This window comes from Chelmon rostratus, chromosome 6 (assembly GCF_017976325.1).
Source record: "Chelmon rostratus isolate fCheRos1 chromosome 6, fCheRos1.pri, whole genome shotgun sequence".
Classification (NCBI taxonomy): Eukaryota; Metazoa; Chordata; class Actinopteri; order Chaetodontiformes; family Chaetodontidae; genus Chelmon; species Chelmon rostratus.
In genome coordinates this window covers 25742447-25761758 of record NC_055663.1, presented here as the reverse complement: position 1 = coordinate 25761758, position 19312 = coordinate 25742447, and the positions used below count along the sequence as shown (strand labels likewise).

The following is a 19312-nucleotide window of genomic DNA, read 5'->3' as shown; positions in this document are numbered from 1 at the left end:
GATGTCATAGTGTGTGATGTCAGTGTGTGATGTCACAGTGTGATGTCACAGTGTGATGTCACAGTGTGATGTCACAGTGTGATGTCAGTATGTGATGTCACTGTGTGATGTCACTGTGATGTCAGTGTGTGATGTCACTGTGATTTCACAGTGTGATGTCAGTGTGTGATGTCAGTGTGATGTCAGTGTGTGATGTCAGTGTGTGATGTCAGTGTGTGATGTCAGTGTGTGATGTCACTGTGATGTCAGTGTGTGATGTCACTGTGTGATGTCACAGTGTGATGTCACAGTGTGATGTCAGTATGTGATGTCACTGTGTGATGTCAGTGTGTGATGTCACCGTGTGATGTGATGTCACAGTGTGATGTCAGAATGTGATGTCAGTCACACAGTGACGTCAGTGTGTGATGTGATGTCACAGTGTGATGTCAGCGTGTCATGTCAGTGTGTGATGTCACCATGTGATGTCACCTTATGATCTCACCATGTGATGTCACCGTGTGATGTCACTGTGTGATGTCAGTGTGTGATGTCAGTGTGTGATGTCACTGTGTGATGTCAGTGTGTGATGTCAGTGTGTGATGTCAGTATGTGATGTCACCGTGTGATGTCACAGTGTGATGTCACCGTGTGATGTCAGTGTGACGTCACCGTGTGATGTCAGTGTGACGTCACCGTGTGATGTCAGTGTGTGATGTCAGTGTGTGATGTCACCGTGTGATGTCACCGTGTGATGTGATGTCACAGTGTGATGTCAGTGTGTGATGTCACCATGTGATGTCAGTGTGTGATGTCAGTGTGTGATGTCACAGTGTGATGTCACAGTGTGTGATGTCACAGTGTGTGATGTCACAGTGTGTGATGTCACAGTGTGATGTCACCGCGTGATGTCACAGTGTGATGTCAGTGTGACGTCACCGTGTGATGTCAGTGTGTGATGTGTGATGTGATGTCACAGTGTGATATCAGCGTGTCATGTCAGCGTGTCATGTCAGTGTGTCATGTCAGTGTGTCATGTCAGTGTGTCATGTCAGTGTGTCATGTCAGTGTGTGATGTCAGTGTGTGATGTCACTGTGTGATGTCACCGTGTGATGTCACCGTGTGATGTCAGTGTGTCATGTGATGTCACCGTGTGATTTCAGTGTGTGATGTCACCGTGTGATGTCAGTGTGTCATGTCAGTGTGTGATCAGACCTGATCAGTCACCTGAAACATAACCACCGCGGCTATTCAGCGAAATCATGTCAAATACCCCAGACCCGAGAGAGACGTAGCTGGAGACAAAGTTTGGTTTACCGCTATTTTTTCGGACTGATGGATAAAAGTCCTGCATCAGCTGATTTCTGCTTTCAGCGTCAGACATTAAAAAAATCTGTCTCCAGTTTTGTCTCCACTCAGCAGTCTTTTAGCAGACCGATCGTCCATGCTGTGTTTCTCTTGGTGTTTTTTTCGTGTCTGTTGGCTTCAATCTGGTCAGTCTCTGCGTCCTCAAGTCTTTTGTGTCTTAATATCGCTCCTGCTGTCGATCCAGCGTTGTTCTTTACTTTTCTCGTCTTTTTTGCTGGGGACATCATTCTCCAGCTAAGTGTTTGGTCCTCTCCAAACAAATTAAAATTAATGTACGGAAAATGCTCCATATTTTGCCTCTCAAATCAGTTGGCGATGTGTTATTGAGCTTGGTACATTAAGGGATTGCCCCTTTAGTCTGACTGTTAGGAACACCGCTGAATTTTCGCGATTGACCAATCAGAATTGAGTATTCAAGAGTGCTGTCTTCTAACTTCTGTCAGTACGATATGCACTGTGCATTATTTTTGTTGTCATTGAGGAATGCACTTTTTCAGTTTGTTTAAATAGAAATGTTTGAATCTAACTTGTGCCAGTGCATTAATTTTCTATGTATATTTATTTTTTGCAAACTTCTGGAATGCACTTTTTAGGGACACGGGGCACGCTCCGAGTCACTTATTACTATCCCGCGTGTTTCTTCTTCTTATTATTATTTTTCATCATCCTCCAAATTTTCGTCCCTTAACTCGCCCGCAGCTTTGAGAAAACCCTCGCAAATTATATATCAAAACGTGCGGTTTGATCGGGATCGGTGTGCTATTACTTTTCTTACGACGCGAAAAACTGTGATAAATTTCATTTCAAGAATGAATGGGACGGGCGAAAAAAAAAAGATTGAAATTGGAGTTTTTCAAACGTCTGTAGCTCAGGCATACATTCACAGAGAGACTTCATTTAAACTTTAAAACATAGATAATTTTGTCGGCTCGAAATGACCCTCGGCACATTTTGATATCTCTTACGGTTTTCGAGCTATGACCATGGAAGGCCGACATAAGACGCGAACAACTGCGAAGACTTTCCCATAAGAAATGAATGGGGAAATTTCCTCAAATTTCAGCCTTTTTCAATTGTCCGCTGCTCGGCCATACTTTCTCCTAGAGACTTCATTCAAAGTTTAAAACGTAGATAAATTTGTCAGCTCAAAATGAACTTCGGCACATTTTTTGATTTCTCTTACGGTTTTCGAGCTATGACCATCTGAAGACCATCAAGTTTCTCACAAAAATGCTCAGAATTTCTCCCCCCACAGTGGGTGATGTCATAAGTTAGAGTGAGACAGCCGGTGAGAAATCGCCTGAAATGTGTTTCTAAAATTGCCGTAAAATCCAAACGGTGAATAGGAGACACATAATTTTTGGTATTTTTGTAGACAAACTTGTCCTCTTTCGTGTGATGCCCTCGAAAAAGCCGAGAGACTTACTGAATTTAAATAGTGAGGCTTTTTGTGCAGCCAGCTCCCTCCTGCTCTCCCATTAAGTCCCATGTTAAAATTCAGAGCTGTTTTGTGAGCAAAGCAGAAATGCCTCCTGTCTTTAGATCGCCATAAAACAGTTGAAAAGTTGTTGTCTCAGGAATAAAAGGAAGGTCTCGGGAGTCCGATGATCTATAGTACACTCTGATACGAGGTACGGTTCTCTCACCAGAGTATTTAGTTCAGGAGGTTCGCCGAACCCAAATCTCACTGCATACAATACAAACTCCTGTTCTCTGAGTCTTTTTAAGTCGACCATTTTGTCATTTTTCTAAAGAATATCTGGACATAAAACACACGTACATCTGGCCCAGACTTGTCCGCATCTCACAGTGTAATTGTTTTTTTGATAGCAGCTACGGTTTTGACACAATCGCAAGTTGTTCGGAAGAAACCAACAGCGAAAATACTGCTTTTCAAGGGAAGAGTTTAACAGGTGCAACTGTCATTTACACACATACCGGTCAATAACCCACGCACACACATCTGCAGGACAACCAGCCTGAGAATGATTATCTTAACGAGCTCAGTCAAAACAAGGGCATTGTTTGAAAACAATCTCCGTCCAACAAGCAGTTAAACTCAGCTTCAGAAAGCTCTTTGCCAAAGAGGTTGAGACAGTAGTCACACAAATGCACACACAAAAAGGGCTAACCAACAGCTAAAAGTGATTAAAAACAAGCACGTCAAAACTGAACAGGAACAGGTAAACAGTGGGAGAGGTGCAGAGGTAATTATCAGCAGGTGGGGCAGAAGTTACACAGGCACACACACACGCACACACACGCACACACACACACACACACACACACATTCAGACACATATATACCATACACATCTCCATGTAGGAGCTGGTTGGGCTGCTTGTGTAGTTCAAGCAGACACACACACAAACAGACGAAGACACATACATACGCAGTCACACACAATGACAGATACATAAACACACACACACAGACAAATGCATAATGAAAACCCCATCCCCCCGCCCCCTTGTTAACGCCGTTAGCTCTATTAGCTCTGTTAGCACAGTTAGCTCTGTTAGCGTTAGCGCCGTTAGCTCTATACGCACCGTTAGCTGTTAGCTCCATTAGTGTTAGCTCTGTTAGCTCCGTTAGCATTAGCTCCATTCATGTTTATTGATTCAGTTCATTAATTCATGTTAACAGAGACATGAAGCAGAGGAGAAAGCCACAGAAACACAGCTGAGAGCAATTCATTAATCAGGGACTAACTACCTCTGATATCTGCTGTTTTCTCAAATTGCAGCCTTTTTCAATTCCTCCGCTGCTTCGCCATAGTTTCTCCTAGAGACTTCATTCAAACTTTAAAATGTAGATAATTTTGTCAGCTCGAACACACCCCATGTCCCTTTCAAAATTTCCCAGAGGGAATTTTCTAGTTCAGTTTGTAATCCTGATGCATGTATTTGCATCATTTCAAGGGGCCTTTATTTTTTATATCAGTAAGTAATGCACCTTATTTAAATTGATGTGAGATATCAAATAGGTTTGTTTGATAGCTTTATGTTTGAGAGGCTTACCAATAGTTTTTCATTGGAAAAATAAATATCTCTTCATTTAAAGAGTCAAGAGTAACTGATTTTGGTTTTGTTCGTGGTATTGATGTCATGATGTTAGGTATATGTGTGTGTTATCGGTTATTGGTATCGGCCTTTAGGAGCTGAAAGTTATCGGTTATCGGTATCGGTTTTAAAAAACAGTTATTGTGCATCCCTAGTAATAATTAAAACAACAAATAATACAGTAGTTTACTGTGATGGCACTGTTTTTATAGTAAACTTCTAAATTACAGTGTCATACTGTGAACATTACAGTTAAATCCTGTAAAGTGATAATACTGCAATTTAGAGTGAAATTTTACAGTTTACTATTGTGAAATCCTGGTAATTATTTACAGTGTACGAACAGACCCATCGTAACAGGAAGTGGTCAGGTTGGGGGTGGGGTTTCAAAGTGAGGTCTCCAGGCTGTGCAGGGGGCTACCCGGACACGGCGGCAGCCCTGCTGAGTTGGGTGGGATCAGTCTGGACCTGGAAGCGTCCTTATGCAGTGGGACGACGTTGTCCATGGCGTTGTTATTCTGGTTGAGTGAGGACGGGAGAGGCGGCAGGTTGGACAGTCCCGCCAGTGGTGGCGGGATGACGATGGCGTTGCGTTTGGTCGGGGCGTCGTCCTCACCGTCCGCCTCATCGATCAGGGGTATCTGAGGCTCGGAGTCTTCTATGCGGAACTCAGGGTGGCTCATGAAGTTGTGGATGGAGCTGCGAGATTCGGGTGTCTCCAGACCTTCGTAGGGAGACACGCTGTCTCTGAAGGCGTTCACTACACGAATCTGAAAGACGAGGGAGAACAGTCAGCTCAGGGTGTAATGGAGGGGCTGAGTGTGGTGAGGGATGTTAAAGGACAATTCCAATGTTTTCCTACCTCTGTCTTATTCTCAAGTCAAGACTTGCTGTTCTGCCCTCATTAAAGAGTCCCCCTTCTTCAACTAGACAAACAGATGACTCCCATCCCATGCTGGTCAAATTTGGTAGGTTTTTTGAAACTGACAGCATGCAAATATGTGTAAAACTAAAATGAAGAAAGAAAATAAAATACACAATCACCATAAAATATGTAATTACCAAAATATCTGGTACACATTCCCAACATGTGGTTTACAACTAGCCTAGAAACCACAGTAACTAGCTGGATATGTGAAATAGCTCTAACTTAGATGAAATTACACAAATCTACAGAAATATACACATTATATATTTATACTAACAATATATTTCAAAAATACTCAGACGATGCTTCTATAAGCGCTTTCAAAAGAGGATGGATTAAGATGTTGCTGCTCACACTACCATGCCAAGGTGGGGTCAAGGTGACTTCCTATAAGTGTCACATGACTACCCAAATATCATATAACAAGCCCAACCCCCCAAAAAAAGGCACCACCCAGTGGCAGGAGGACGAAATAACACTCTAATTATCTATAAAATAAACTCAGTCCAGAACACTTGCCATTCATAAACAGTTGGTTCCTGATCCAGTTGCATCCCTCTCCATATAAAGCGCAGTAGAGGTTTGTCCTCATTCAAAAGGCGTACCTGACGGAACATAGCTTTAATATCACCACATATGCCAATAGCATGTTGACGAAATCTGAGAAGGACCCCAAGGAGAGAGGGCCCCAATGTTGGTCCAGGTAGAAGACATTTGTTTAGATTTTGGCCCATGTATTCAAAGGAACAGTCAAATACAACTCTGTGCTTGTTGTTATGTTCAACAATGTGATGTGAGAAATACCAGTGTTCATATATACATTCATATATCCTTTGAACATAGCCAGACTGCACAGGTTTATCCACTTCTTCTTGATATTGCTTTGATAGCTTGGGATCGTTGGACAGGCGTTTTTCTGTAGCACAGAGACAGGGCAGGGCAGCCTCTTTGGGAGCTTTAAGGAGAGGAATGTTGGGAGCAGTGGAGTAGCATAGCGCATTACGCCGTCTATCTCTACTCGTACTGTTTTGAAATGGAGTACATCGAGGGCTAGCTTGCTGTAGGTAATGGGGGGCTTGGGTAACAGGCTAGGCTCTTTTTGATGAATTACGTCTGTGTCACCTTGGGATCCATGTGCACACTCAGTAGAGGGAGCCTGACGTTCATCAGTAGGCCTTATATTGTCTGGTTGTATTTTAGGTCACTGTGTGGTGAATGGCTCAGTGCGCCGGCTCGAAGGACCAATTTTGTTGGGGATTTAAGGTTCTTACTGGAGCCACACAGACCACACAGGAACAAAGTTGCACTCAATCTTTTGTTTATTTTCCGCTGCAGGAATTGGGAATTGGTGAAAACTGGATGATTTTCAATGATGACTACCAATGGTTATTGAAATAATTCCAAAGACACATGGTGCGTCAAACAAACTTCCAGTTGCATTTGTTTAAGGACAAAGAGAGGAAGTCCCGCCCATCCATGCCTGGACTTATAGGGGAGGCAGTGATTGACAGGTAATGAACCTGTCAATCACTGCCCTTTAAACCAACTTGTGGAGCAGAGGGGGAATTATCTCTGTAGTTTTGAACAAGCGTGAATAATTCTGACCTGAATCACTTTATGAATTCAGTCTTTTTCTAATGCCTGTGTTCTGGTTATTCCTCCCTGACTGCGTTATTAGGCCTTTTTGTTTTTGTTGGATCCTGTGTTTGAATGTACAGCCCACATGTTTCTGTGAGCTAATGATAATGAGTTCAATGTACATGCTCTTGGATATTAAATATTATAGTGTGAATGATTTCAGACCCAGCCTTTCTGCGGTCGAATAGTTAGGAAGGTTCCTCGCTGAGTCAAATAACCCAGAAGCATCCAAGTGGCGTCGATAATAAGAGCTTGTCCAATTCTCTGGTGCTGCAACGCTTCCTTTCCTATCTCCTTTAGCAAAGGGTACACAGGAACACCCTTTACAAAGGGAGACAATGTTGTCCCACAATGTCATCCTTCCGTCAACATTTAAAGTGACCATGGCAGAACCACGTCAGTAACATCCGCCGCTGAATAATTGTAGCCTAGTTTCAGCACCGTGGTTGTTGAAGTCTTCACATCTTTCTTTGACATCATGACATTTTCCATCAAGACCATGGAAAAGTCTTTAGGAAAAGACAGGATGGAATTGTTTTGACTAGTACAGGTCTAGTATGATGTACTGAATAAGGCGAAGCCTGAAACGTGACAATCTATGATGTCATGCATTCATGGTGAAGGAGGTAGAGCTTCAGCAGGTCACAACAGTGAAGCTTCTGCTTGACTGCTGGACGTCTGGAGTTGAAGATGCCTTTAAAGTGATACAGTTGATATAAAGGACAAAAGAGGAATCATCAGTTGTCTGTCAAAACTTAACATCAGTTCTTTGGTCTGATGTGAAGCTATGTCACAAACATCGGAAATTGTTTTTTTTTTTTTAACTTTTAATAACTCAGAAAATCCAACAAAAGACATTTACTTAAACTTTTCTGTCTACAAACACACGTTTCTGTAAGAATACCCCCCACCCCCCATTAAAGCTGACTGACTCTAAACATTTCAGTCACAGGTCCTTAAAGTTAAACCTCAACACAAAACTAAGCTGAACTCGTCACCATCAGCTCACATCAGCTCATTTGCTGACAAACTGAGAGGCTGCAGATTGAAACGAGCCCTGACTACATCTGAACATCAACATGAATATTTACAGACCAGAAACTGATTACTGATCGAGCACCTCACAAACACTCTTTTCCTAAACAACAACTGCGAACAGAGTTCATGTCTATCAAAGTAAAGAAGGAAACATCAGTCTGTGTGAACCTGCTGCCACACCTGGAAACATTTCTGCTTCCTGGATTCTAAAAAGCAGCAGGTGAACTCCTGAAGTCTGTTTTAAAAATGTTTCATTTCTTGGCTCTCAGAAGAACCAGAGCCCTCGACATAAACAGTACGAACAGACCCATCGTAACAGGAAGTGGTCAGGTTGGGGGTGGGGTTTCAAAGTGAGGTCTCCAGGCTGTGCAGGGGGCTACCCGGACACGGCGGCAGCCCCGCAGAGTTGGGCGGGATCAGTCCGGACCTGGAAGCGTCCTTATGCAGAGGGACGACGCGGTCCATGGCGTTGTTATTCTGGTTGGGTGAGGACGGGAGAGGCGGCAGGTTGGACAGTCCCGTCAGTGGTGGCGGGATGACGATGGAGTTGCGTTTGGTCGGGGCGTCGTCCTCACCGTCTGCCTCATCGATCAGGGGTATCTGAGGCTCGGAGTCTTCTATGCGGAACTCAGGGTGGCTCATGAAGTTGTGGATGGAGCTGCGAGATTCGGGTGTCTCCAGACCTTCGTAGGGAGACACGCTGTCTCTGAAGGCGTTCACTACACGAATCTGAAAGACGAGGGAGAACAGTCAGCTCAGGGTGTAATGGAGGGGCTGAGTGTGGTGAGGGATGTTAAAGGACAATTCCAATGTTTTCCTACCTCTGTCTTATTCTCAACTGTGCCCTTTCCTACTATGGACCATAATAATATCTGATAAAAACAAATATCAGAGCGAGTATCCTAAGGCTCTTCAAATAACAAGTTTTACAGCAATAATTTCAAACATTTCTCTCTGATTCCAAACTAAAGTAAACAGAAATTTGCCTCCGGTAATAGTAAACATTTACACCGTAGTGAGGTTTGTCTCGTCTTGGGTTTTTAGTCTTGTCATTTCTTGTTTTATTTTGAAGGTCTAACTCTCCTCTCGTTTCAGAGCACTTGCCCTTCCTCATGTGTCACCTGTGTGTCCGCCCTGATCACCTGTTGTCTCCACCTTTTCCTGATTACCCTCCACGTGTTAAATAGTCGGCGTCTCCCTTGTCTTGTACCAGTGTGTCTTTGTCCTTTGGTAGATTCACCCGTGCGTTCCTTGTTCATTGCCACAGTCACAGAATTATTGCTGTAGTGAAGGCTCATGTTAGAATTTAGATTTAAACTTACATTTGTTTTGTTCAGTAGCCTATAAGCCCTATAGTTCAGTTCTCATATTCTCGCCCTGACCTTAATGGTAGAATTTATTATTTTTATCTATTTGTTATTTTCATTAATGTGGAATATGCATTATTAATGTGATTCTAATATTCTTCGTTGAGAATTCATTTGTCCTATGTTTCTACGATATTTGAATGCTTCACGTAGTTTGTTATGTTTATACACCTGTTGCATTGTGGGATAAGGCTCGCGCTCTCGCACGCTCGCCAGGAATAAATGGACAGAGTCAGAGCATAGACGCGAGTGAGAAAAGTATAACGCTGTGTTTCGTTAACTGACCTTGTTTTAGTGTGGTCAGTGACCGTAGCAGTGCAGTGTGAATCACTTTCGTTATGTTTGATGAATGGTAGAGTTTTTAGTGTGTGTTCGTGAAGAAGACGGAGCGAAGGACTGTTGCTAGCTAACTGAGAGAAGTTAGCTCAGATCGTCTGCTGCTGTTAAGGAGGAGCGGAGTTTCGCTGCTGGCTGGCTAGCGGCGTTGGTTCGTATCGTCGTTTGCTGTTGGCGAGGACCGGAGGTCTGTTGCTGGCTAACTAGGACTGTTAGCTGGTATCATCGGCTGTTGTCTACTGGGACCAAGGTAACGAGTGACGGTCCGTGTTTTCGGCGGACATCGTCACCGTTGTTGAAGTCATCGTTTCTTCGAGACATCGGCGCCCCGCCCCCCTCTGCTTCGTTCTCACTCACTCGCTGACAGTCACCTGCACAGCAGCTGCTCTCATCCTCATCGCCCCATCTACCTCCGGGATCCCCCCCCCCAAAGAGCTCCACCCGGCCTCAATACATACGTTAGAGAAAGTTAGTTAGACAGGAATTATATTATTATTTCTTGATTGTTTATATGACAGTTGTATGCATTTTGTTCTGCATCTGTGTTACATAAATAATTGTTTTGGAATTACAGTCTGCCTCCTTCCCCAAGTTATTTAATTGAGTGTCCACTGTAAAATTATAAGTACACAGAGGTACGCCGGTGGCTGTACACTGCCATATTTTTTGGGTTTAGTTCTTATACAGTCCTTGCTTTAATTTAGTTTTAAATTTAGTCACCGCCATCACAATTGCCTTTGTGTCATTTGATCCTCTTCGTGAGTGTTTTTTGTTGCAATTTCTACAGTCTAGTTTTGTTGTTTTGTTTCTCACTAGTTTATAGCCGAATTTCAGTTCTTTGTAAGATTGTTCTTTTGTTTCGTTTGTGTCTCATAGTAGTGTTATTTTCCTCCGTGTTTTCAGGAGTGATCTTTTGTTTCTATTGTTTTCTTAGTTAGTTCGTTAGTTCTTTCATAGCCGTTTGTTTCTTCCTCCTTCGGAAGCGTTTTTTGTTTTTGTGTTTTCATGATATATCTTGTTAATATTTACATAGAGTAATTTCATAGCCACTTTGGTTACACCCAGCGAAGAGATCTCTGAACCCAGTATAAATACATCTGTGGATTTTGCTATCTCTGCATACGAGTCCTCATTCCAGTATCGGCCTGACATATTACTTATCGTTTCACGTACTGTATAGCATGATGCTACTCAACTCCAACAACTACTTCAGATATGCTAGTTTCTAACTATTTGTTGTTCTGTTTGTTGTAGTTACCAGAAAAAAAACTTTTTCAAAGGCCTGCAGGCCATAATGTGAACATACAGTCGTCGGTTTAGTGTACAGACTCAAACAGTGTTTTAGTAACAAACCTTGTAAGTGAATCTGAAGGCTACTATTTTAACCAGCGAACACTTTCAGTTTGGTTTCAATATGATAATGATTTCTTACTGCATACTTATAGTTAGAAATGCTTGTTAATTAATTTGAACTCCATCTTCAATTGCAGTACGGGCAGAAGCTGATAGTCACAAAGGTTAGTCAGTCCTGAATCTAAGTTGCAATAATCCATAGTCAGAATGGATGCTGTTCTAACAGTAGGACTATTTAAAGGTGAAACCAGACCTGTGTCTGGATGCGGTTGAGGCCACGGCACCAGAGCACATGGCCCCTCCTGAGCTCCATCTCAGCATGGTCGATCTCATCCAGGTCCTTCATGTCCTCCAACTCGTCCTCAGGGATCTCCTCCTGCTGCGTCCCGTGACCCGCCGTCTTCAGGAACTTCAGCCAGCTAGTGGGGACACTGGACACCAGCTGAGACAGGGACAGACACAAATATCATAGGTTTTGTTTTGTTTCTGCAAGGCCAGGTAGCAAACCTTTCGTGGTGTTTAAATTGCTGACTACGTAATCACAACATCCCAAGTTTAAGTTTGGTCGGAGACCTATATTGCATGTCATCCCTCCTCTTTCTCCCTCATTTCCTCTCTACTGTCGACCATCAAAATAGTAATAAAAAGTGTCTCACCTGTCCCCACAGGAGGCTGCTGACTCCAAAGAAGATGCACCATAACCACTGATCGATAGTCAGACCCACACAGCTGAATGGTTTACCACCAAATTGCACGATGACGATCTACAGGAGAGAGAGATGACACCATATAGGTAGTCTATCGTAACTTTACACTGTGACCCTGACCAGGTGTGCCGATTGCCTCGCCCCTCACAGATCACCTGTATGAGGAAGGTTCCCAGGACGATAGAGCAGAAGATGGGATTGTTGAAGATGCCCTCAAAGACGTTTCTCTCGCCATGAATCTTGCGGGCATTGATCTCGTTAAAGATCTGCATCAGGACAAATGTGTTGAACACGATTGTGTAATGTTCAGATGGTGGCGCGTGGAGGGGAGCATTCCTGCCACTGTCGATGTCAAATATCTTCTCACCTGTGAGAGGGAGGGTGAAAGACTACTGAGCAGGTGTAGAAAACAACTCAACATAAATAATGATGGATTTACAGTATTGTGAATATGACTTCAGGAGGACAAATTAAATATGAATAATGGAATAGTATCAGTGTAGTATATTACAATATTTTTTATGTGTTTTACACTAGTTAAGGGTTTTTGTCGGAATGTAAGAGCACACACAAACACACATACTGTAGTTGGGCGTGCACTGTTTTTTTTTTTTGGACTAATTTAGCCTGACTCATAGCTAACCGGACGGAGGGAGGTGTTCAGAAACAGAAACTTTATTTCCTCTGCAGCAGCGAACACACGTCCTTCACACTATTAGGTTGCATTATGAGCTTATCTGGACACACTCTTTGCCTTTAGCATGAACTTCACAGTGAGATAACATGCAGGTATCTCTCACACACACACGAGAGATCTGCTTCCTGCAACACTTGATGAACTACGTCACACCCACACAAGTTAAAAACAAGATAAAATATTTAAGACAGGATGATAGTTGCCTTAACTGTTCGTTTTTTTTTTTTATAATTTAAAGGCTATACGAAAACCATGACCCATCAGTCCGAAATCTGTACAAAGTAACAAAGCCAAGACTGAACCTCAGTCACATCACCTCTATCTTAGGCTCCCCTCAATGGTGACCAGTTCATCAGCCTTCCGGCCTTGGATCACTTGGCCAAAGGAAGCCAAGTCACTACTCCAGTGTCACCTTTCAGGACCCTTTTCAAGAAATATTTCTACAGGAAAGTATTTTCATGTTCAACACCTCCAGCCTGCTATCAGCCTCTGTATCTTCTAGTGTGATTTCTATGTTTTATCTTTCCTTTTATCTGTATGTTTGTTTTTCTTCATTTCATTTATGATAATGTTTTGTTTTAGTATATGCGCAAAATACATCTCATATAAATTAGGTGCAAGCAAGTGTCACTGCCTCATTGTGTTGAATGGGATCACGCCACTTCATTAACTAAAATGTGTGGTATATTGTCTCCCCTAGAACTCCCCTAATCAATACACATCTATACAGCATGAATGGAAACATGATACTAGTGAATCCATCTCAATGGACAGCACATCTAAATGCACTGAAATGTGTTAAGATTTATGTGGATCAGAAATATGTGAATCTGTGGCTGTTTCAGACCACGAAGGTGTGGCGCATTCACTGACCCAAGAAGAGCAGGGTGAAGATTATGATCAGCTGGTAGATGCTGTGTCCCAGGATGTTCTTCATCATGGTGCGGGAAATGAGCGGCTTCTTGCGGCCGTACGGGCTCCTGAGCAGCAGCGCCTCGGTTGGCGGCTCGGTGGCAAGAGCCAATGAAGCGAAGGTGTCCATGATAAGGTTGACCCACAACATCTGTACGGCTTTTAGAGGAGAGTCCTGGAAAAACGCACACAAATCTACAGTCAGTGTCTGTCAGCAGAGAAATGGCTAACCCCATCAAGTTTCAGAAGCTTTTCATGTCAATTTAGAACACTATCAATCAAACACTAATTCAGGACGTAGAAAAGATTATGTCCTGAATTAGTTTTTGATGAGGAAGGAAGTTTTTTGGATGACTTTATAAAGTATTTGACTTTTAGAGGTTATTGTATGTCACACATATTATCTGTCATTTTATTCGTCTTCAGCTCAGAATCCCAGCTGCCAGCTGTGGCCTGGACAATATTCAAAAATACATTTCTTATGTGAAAGACATTTTCTTGTATAATGCATAAGTGTGGCAAAACTCATGAGGCAAGACACTGAACCACTACCTTGTTCCTAAAGAATAGGCCAGCAACTTAGATAGTAGCATAGTCGCCATTGTTGTGTGACTGAGAGTGAGTGAATGTGAGGGTTGCGGTAAAAGCACTGTATAAATGCAGTCCATTTATTAGTATCTACTCATTTACTTGCAGACAACAGTGGTATTTCTTTTACTGTAATAGAAACCTTAAAGCCTCTACAGACTTTCAAACCTCAAGTATTTCCCTATAACATGAAATATTCATGACTTAATAAGGAAGTATTATTGGAGTGTAACTCCAGCTTAAGCAGCAGTGTCAGATGGCTCTGACCTGAGTGATGCAGGCTCCGGTGAAGGCCACAATGACGGCAACCACATTGACGGTGAGCTGAAACTGCAGGAACTTGGAGATGCTGTCGTAGACGTTCCTGCCCCACATCACGGCCTTTACAATGCTGCTGAAGTTATCGTCTGTCAGGATAATGTCAGATGCCTCCTTCGCCACATCTGTGCCCGCGATGCCCTACAGAACACAGCGTGTAGGTTATCTTACATAAACCTGACACTAAACCTGGCCTTGATCTTAGGCTTTGACAAGCACTGTATTGATAAAGTTGAATGATAAAGTTCAAACGTAGCCTAGTTTGAATGCAATTTCCAACTTCAGACAGAGTTTATGTGCTACTAAAAAGGTTGCACCAGCTGAAACAAGTTACAAATTAATTTTTACACCTATCCCTTAGTGCAATCATGTCAAACTGATTCCGTAAAGGGCCGTGTGTCTGCAGGTTTTCGTTCCAACCAAGGAGGAGCACACCAGGCTGGAATCAATTAATCAGCTGATCTCAGTCTTCAGCTGATAACTAAGTGATCCCTTGATGTTGATTGGTTGACCTGGTGTGCTCCTCCTTGGTTGGCATGAAAACCTGCACCGACACGGCCCTGTATGGAATCAGTTTGACATGCCTGCCTTAGTAAGTGTGAAGACCTCTGGAAAATACTTTCAGGTTGCGTATAAAAGTACAGCACAACACCATTAGGCTATGAGTTAACTGAAACACTCTAACTGTATACAAATTTTTGTTATATGTTACACAGTTAACTACAAGCAGCAGTTGGATGACATTGCTGAAAATTGTTACCATGGCAAAGCCAACATCTGCTTTCTTGAGGGCAGGACCGTCGTTTGTTCCATCTCCAGTTACTGCAACAACCTGCCTCTGCTCCAGCACAGTGCTGTCGATGATACCTGAGATGACAACACAGAGACACACAGCTGAGAAACACTTACTGACCAAATGAAGATCTAGGTGTGCACCTTAAATCATTGAAAACCCTGTTTTCCTCTGCTGTGTTTACCACTTTTATTTTGTTTTAATGTCATAGTTTTAATTTCATGTCAGGGCTGAACATATTCCAACATTTTCTTTAAATGATTCTTTTGAATTCATTTTAGTGTTTACATATATATAAAGCATTTAAAAATGCCCTGTGTATAAATATTGCTGTAGAAATAAATTTGCCAATGCCTTACATCTATCTGACTGCCTCTTTGATCTGGTGGAAGTGTGTCTAACCTTTGACCAGAGTGTGTTTGTCTGTTGGAGATGATCTGGCAAGGACTCTCATCTTTGGCCAAATCTTATCAATCCGCTCCTGCTCAATCTGCAGAGAAAGAGAGAAGACATAATTATCCAGTTTTAGGTGCAAATCATACATTTAAATCAGTTTATCAGGCTAAAGTGCTGGTAGTGTAAAGCAGTTGTGGGTACCCCTACAAGGGGTCACAAGAGAATGAAAGGGTTGTGAGATCATTTCTGAGGCTGGAAGAATAATGATGAAACATTTTTATTTTTCTGACTTTCCTGAATCTGTATAGTTTCAGCTTTACAGGCACCTACAACGGTTCAACTGAATCAGTAAGCAGCAAAATCATCCTTTGACCAAACACAATGAAGATAGATCCTACAGAGGCTGCAGTGTGCATCACAGACACAGTATGAAGATTTGGTCCAGTCTTTGTTAGTCTGACCTCTCCCAGCTCGTTGCGGATCCGTCGGTTGAACTCTTTCCCCTCCATACACAGGAAGTCGTCTCCAGGGTGCAGGATGCCACATTTGGTGGCAATGGCCCGGGCAGTATTGATGTTGTCTCCAGTCACCATGCGGACAGTGATCCCTGCCTGCTGGCACTTTCTGATGGCTTCTGGTACCTGATGAACAGAAACATGTTGAGGTTTATGGATTTAAAACGGATCACTGTCAGACAGCAGCTTCAAACACATGTTAGCCATTTAAAAACAAAGAAATGTTGGTGAAGAAATGTTGACCCTATGGGGTCTTCAGAGTTTATGGTTTAATGTAGGCTGTGAGATCCAACCCTTCAGACATCATGCCTTCTCTTTATATGATGTATTAGGACAGTCAAAAGTTTTTAATAATAATAATTTTTATCATAAAACATCAAACGTTCCCAAAACACCTCTCCTCTAACAGAGTGTCTCTGCCATCTCCATCTCCTGCAGCTCCTAACACGTTAAGACACCCCTTGAACTTTCCTAAAAATCAGTACAGACAGGAGTCAGGAGACTGATTTCCTTACTATGAGCCACTTGAATAAACTACAGACCATGATTTAACCAGTGAAAAACCCACATGAAGTACTTTCAAATCAAACACCAAAGTCTGAAAATAAGAATCGACACAGTGTTTCAGGGAACGCCTCTTTAGATGTTCTGTGAGTACTGACTCATGCTGTGTGTATTTTTAGTGTGACGGGCTGGTTGCCTCCATGTAGCCATTTGTAAACGTACCTCAGGTCGTACAGGGTCCTCAATGCCAACTACGGCGATGCAGGTAAGGCCAGTGAGGATGTGGGCCTCGTCATCCCAGTTCGGCTCTTCGTCAGTGACAGGGAAGTCTCTGTAGGCAAGGCAGATGGTCCTTAGGCCTTCTGATGCCATTGGCTCAATCACCTTTTTCACCAGAGCATCTCGGTCCCGAGGTTTGAAGACTTCGGCCTCGCCGCTGGCCATCAGGATCTTACAGCACCTGGAACCACAGGAAAGTGATAATCACGTGATATTCATCAAACTGAGCACAGGGCTGTGTGAGCAGCAACAACGGTAAACCTACTTCTTGAGCAAGATCTCGGAGGCCCCTTTGCTGAACATGCGGTAGCTGCCATCATAGTTCTTAAGCACGGTGCTCATGGACTTCCTCACAGAGTTAAAGGTGTAGACCTTGAATAGTTTCTCTTCTGGGGTTTCGTTGCGGATGGTCTGGTAGTCTCGATGCAGGTCAAGGGAGAGTCCTAGTAAGGCACATTCAGTCTTGTTTCCCACCTGGCGAGCCAGCCCGCCCTCCTTCTCTGGAGGCTGCAGGAGGCAGCAGCAGAGAAGATGTTAAATCACAGTTTGAGTTTTTCATGACAAATCAACTGCAGCACCACCTGACTGTAATATATATGTAACAGTGGTGACAAGACACAGCGTTTAAGCTTAAATGACAACAAAGTAAGGTTTATCTTTAGCAGACTTCAAAACTGACCGCTAACTGTCAGGATACATTGGCACTGTGCTTTTTGTCTGCTTGATCAGAGTGAAGCATACTTTCTTTCCTTTGTGCATGAAATGTAGAAGATTTTATTGATTGATTTTAGGTTCTTTGAGGTTCTAGATTATATTTTATGGTTACTCACCCCTCAACAACCTATGCACAGCCTTAGACAGGACCCTGCTTGCTGCTCCTGTGACCTGCCTGACGAGCCCAGCCAAATCATCATCATCTTCCTTTAAATCACTTCTTAACACTAATTTTTATTGATAGGCCAACCAACAGTTTTTTATATTTTATTTTATGCTATCACATCATGTTTTATATGTCTTGTCTATTTTGTTAATCATCCCATGATCCCTCGGATTTAAACACCAGGTTATACTAACAGGGGTCTAACAATAAATCACATAATCCATAAAATAATCATCACACTAACTGATAATGTAAAAATTTGCTCAGCAGTGAACTGACAGAAAGGAATCTGATGAAAAATACTTGCTGGTACTGTTTAAATCTTGTAGCTGATCTTGTTTGTCTCCTAAGTGCCCTGATCTGTGCAGTGGATCCAGGAGGCAGTGATCAGATGAGTCCCGAGCTGCTGCGGCAGCTCTCCAAACAAACCTGCTCTTGAGTCCAAATACTTAACCCACAGAGCTTTTTGAATGGGCAGCTACTTTTTACAGCTCACCATAATCTTGGTGGTGTAGGCGCAGTTGACCCCAATGCCCACGGTGAGCAGGTCCAGGATCTTGGCAGGAATCAGGTCCGGCTCTGGCACCTTTTTGTAGTAGCGTCCTGCGATGTAGGCCTGCACGACTGTCATGCGGTTCATAGTGAGTGTGCCCGTCTTGTCGGAGCAGATGGCCGTGGCGTTGCCCATTGTCTCGCAGGCATCCAGGTGGCGGACCAGGTTGTTGTCCTTCATCATTTTCTGCAAAAGCAGGAAAGCAGTGCTAGCTGAGTGCTTTATTCTGAATTTACTGCTCCAACCAAGGGGGACAATAAACAATATTATAAAAACTGTACATCCACTGAATGCTAAGAATAATATTAAAACAAACTGTTATTTGACATATCGTATTAGACAACAACTAATGTTTTGATTACACTTAACTACAGTACATTTTTAGGAAATTATAAAATCATGGAAATGGGACAAGGAAAAGGACATCATGTGATTGTGTTCAGGCTGTATACAGACTGTATGCCTTCAGAGTGTCAGGCTATGTAATACTGTATACAGATTCTATATGTTCAGGTGGCAGGCATTGCACATGCTGTAGACAGACAGACCTTTACTGAATAAGCCAGGGAGATGGTGACGGCCAGAGGGAGACCTTCAGGCACGGCCACCACCAGCACTGTCACACCGATGATGAAGAACTTGACCAAGAACTGTATATAGATGGGCATACACTCGTTGGCCCAGGAAACCCCCTGAATCCAGAAGGTATCTATCAGGAAGCGAGTGATGAGGATGAGGACAGTGAGAGTCGACATGAACAGACCTGAAGACAAAAACAAACATATACAGAGAGAATTAAAGCTGGCGTGCGGGATGTTCACATGTAAATGAACGTCTGTTACATTCAAGCCCTTGCTAAACAAGTTCACACAATGCAGATTAAGACTATCACCATCAAATAAATCTCTGTATTCTACAATATACCAGAGTTTTTAAATTTGGTGTTTGTGGCGACATTCAGCAACTTTGGAGTACAGCCGAGCCTGTGGCGTCATAAGGACATTGAGAGTGTTTATGTAATTACTCTCACTGCCAAAAGAGGGAGACAAAAGTTCTGTACTGCAGGTTTACATTCAGCTATAGACCTGATGGGCCTGTA

General features: G+C 42.9%; 1 protein-coding gene across 1 annotated transcript in view; it reads right to left on the bottom strand.

Moving 5' to 3' along the window:
- Nucleotides 1-7870: 7870 nt before the first annotated feature.
- The window catches only part of LOC121607383 (plasma membrane calcium-transporting ATPase 1-like), a 34005-nt gene continuing 22563 nt past the window's right edge, over nt 7871-19312 (bottom strand). Inside the window, exons 9-21 of the mRNA XM_041938128.1 lie at nt 18762-18976; nt 18157-18399; nt 17046-17287; nt 16724-16961; nt 15944-16123; nt 15489-15576; nt 15054-15160; nt 14243-14434; nt 13349-13562; nt 11934-12145; nt 11728-11835; nt 11325-11513; nt 7871-8744 (exon numbers count right to left, since the gene is read on the bottom strand). Coding sequence (XP_041794062.1) covers nt 8361-8744; nt 11325-11513; nt 11728-11835; nt 11934-12145; nt 13349-13562; nt 14243-14434; nt 15054-15160; nt 15489-15576; nt 15944-16123; nt 16724-16961; nt 17046-17287; nt 18157-18399; nt 18762-18976 — 2612 coding nt within the window. The 3' untranslated portion in view covers nt 7871-8360. The remainder of the gene's footprint in view (nt 8745-11324; nt 11514-11727; nt 11836-11933; nt 12146-13348; nt 13563-14242; nt 14435-15053; nt 15161-15488; nt 15577-15943; nt 16124-16723; nt 16962-17045; nt 17288-18156; nt 18400-18761; nt 18977-19312) is intronic.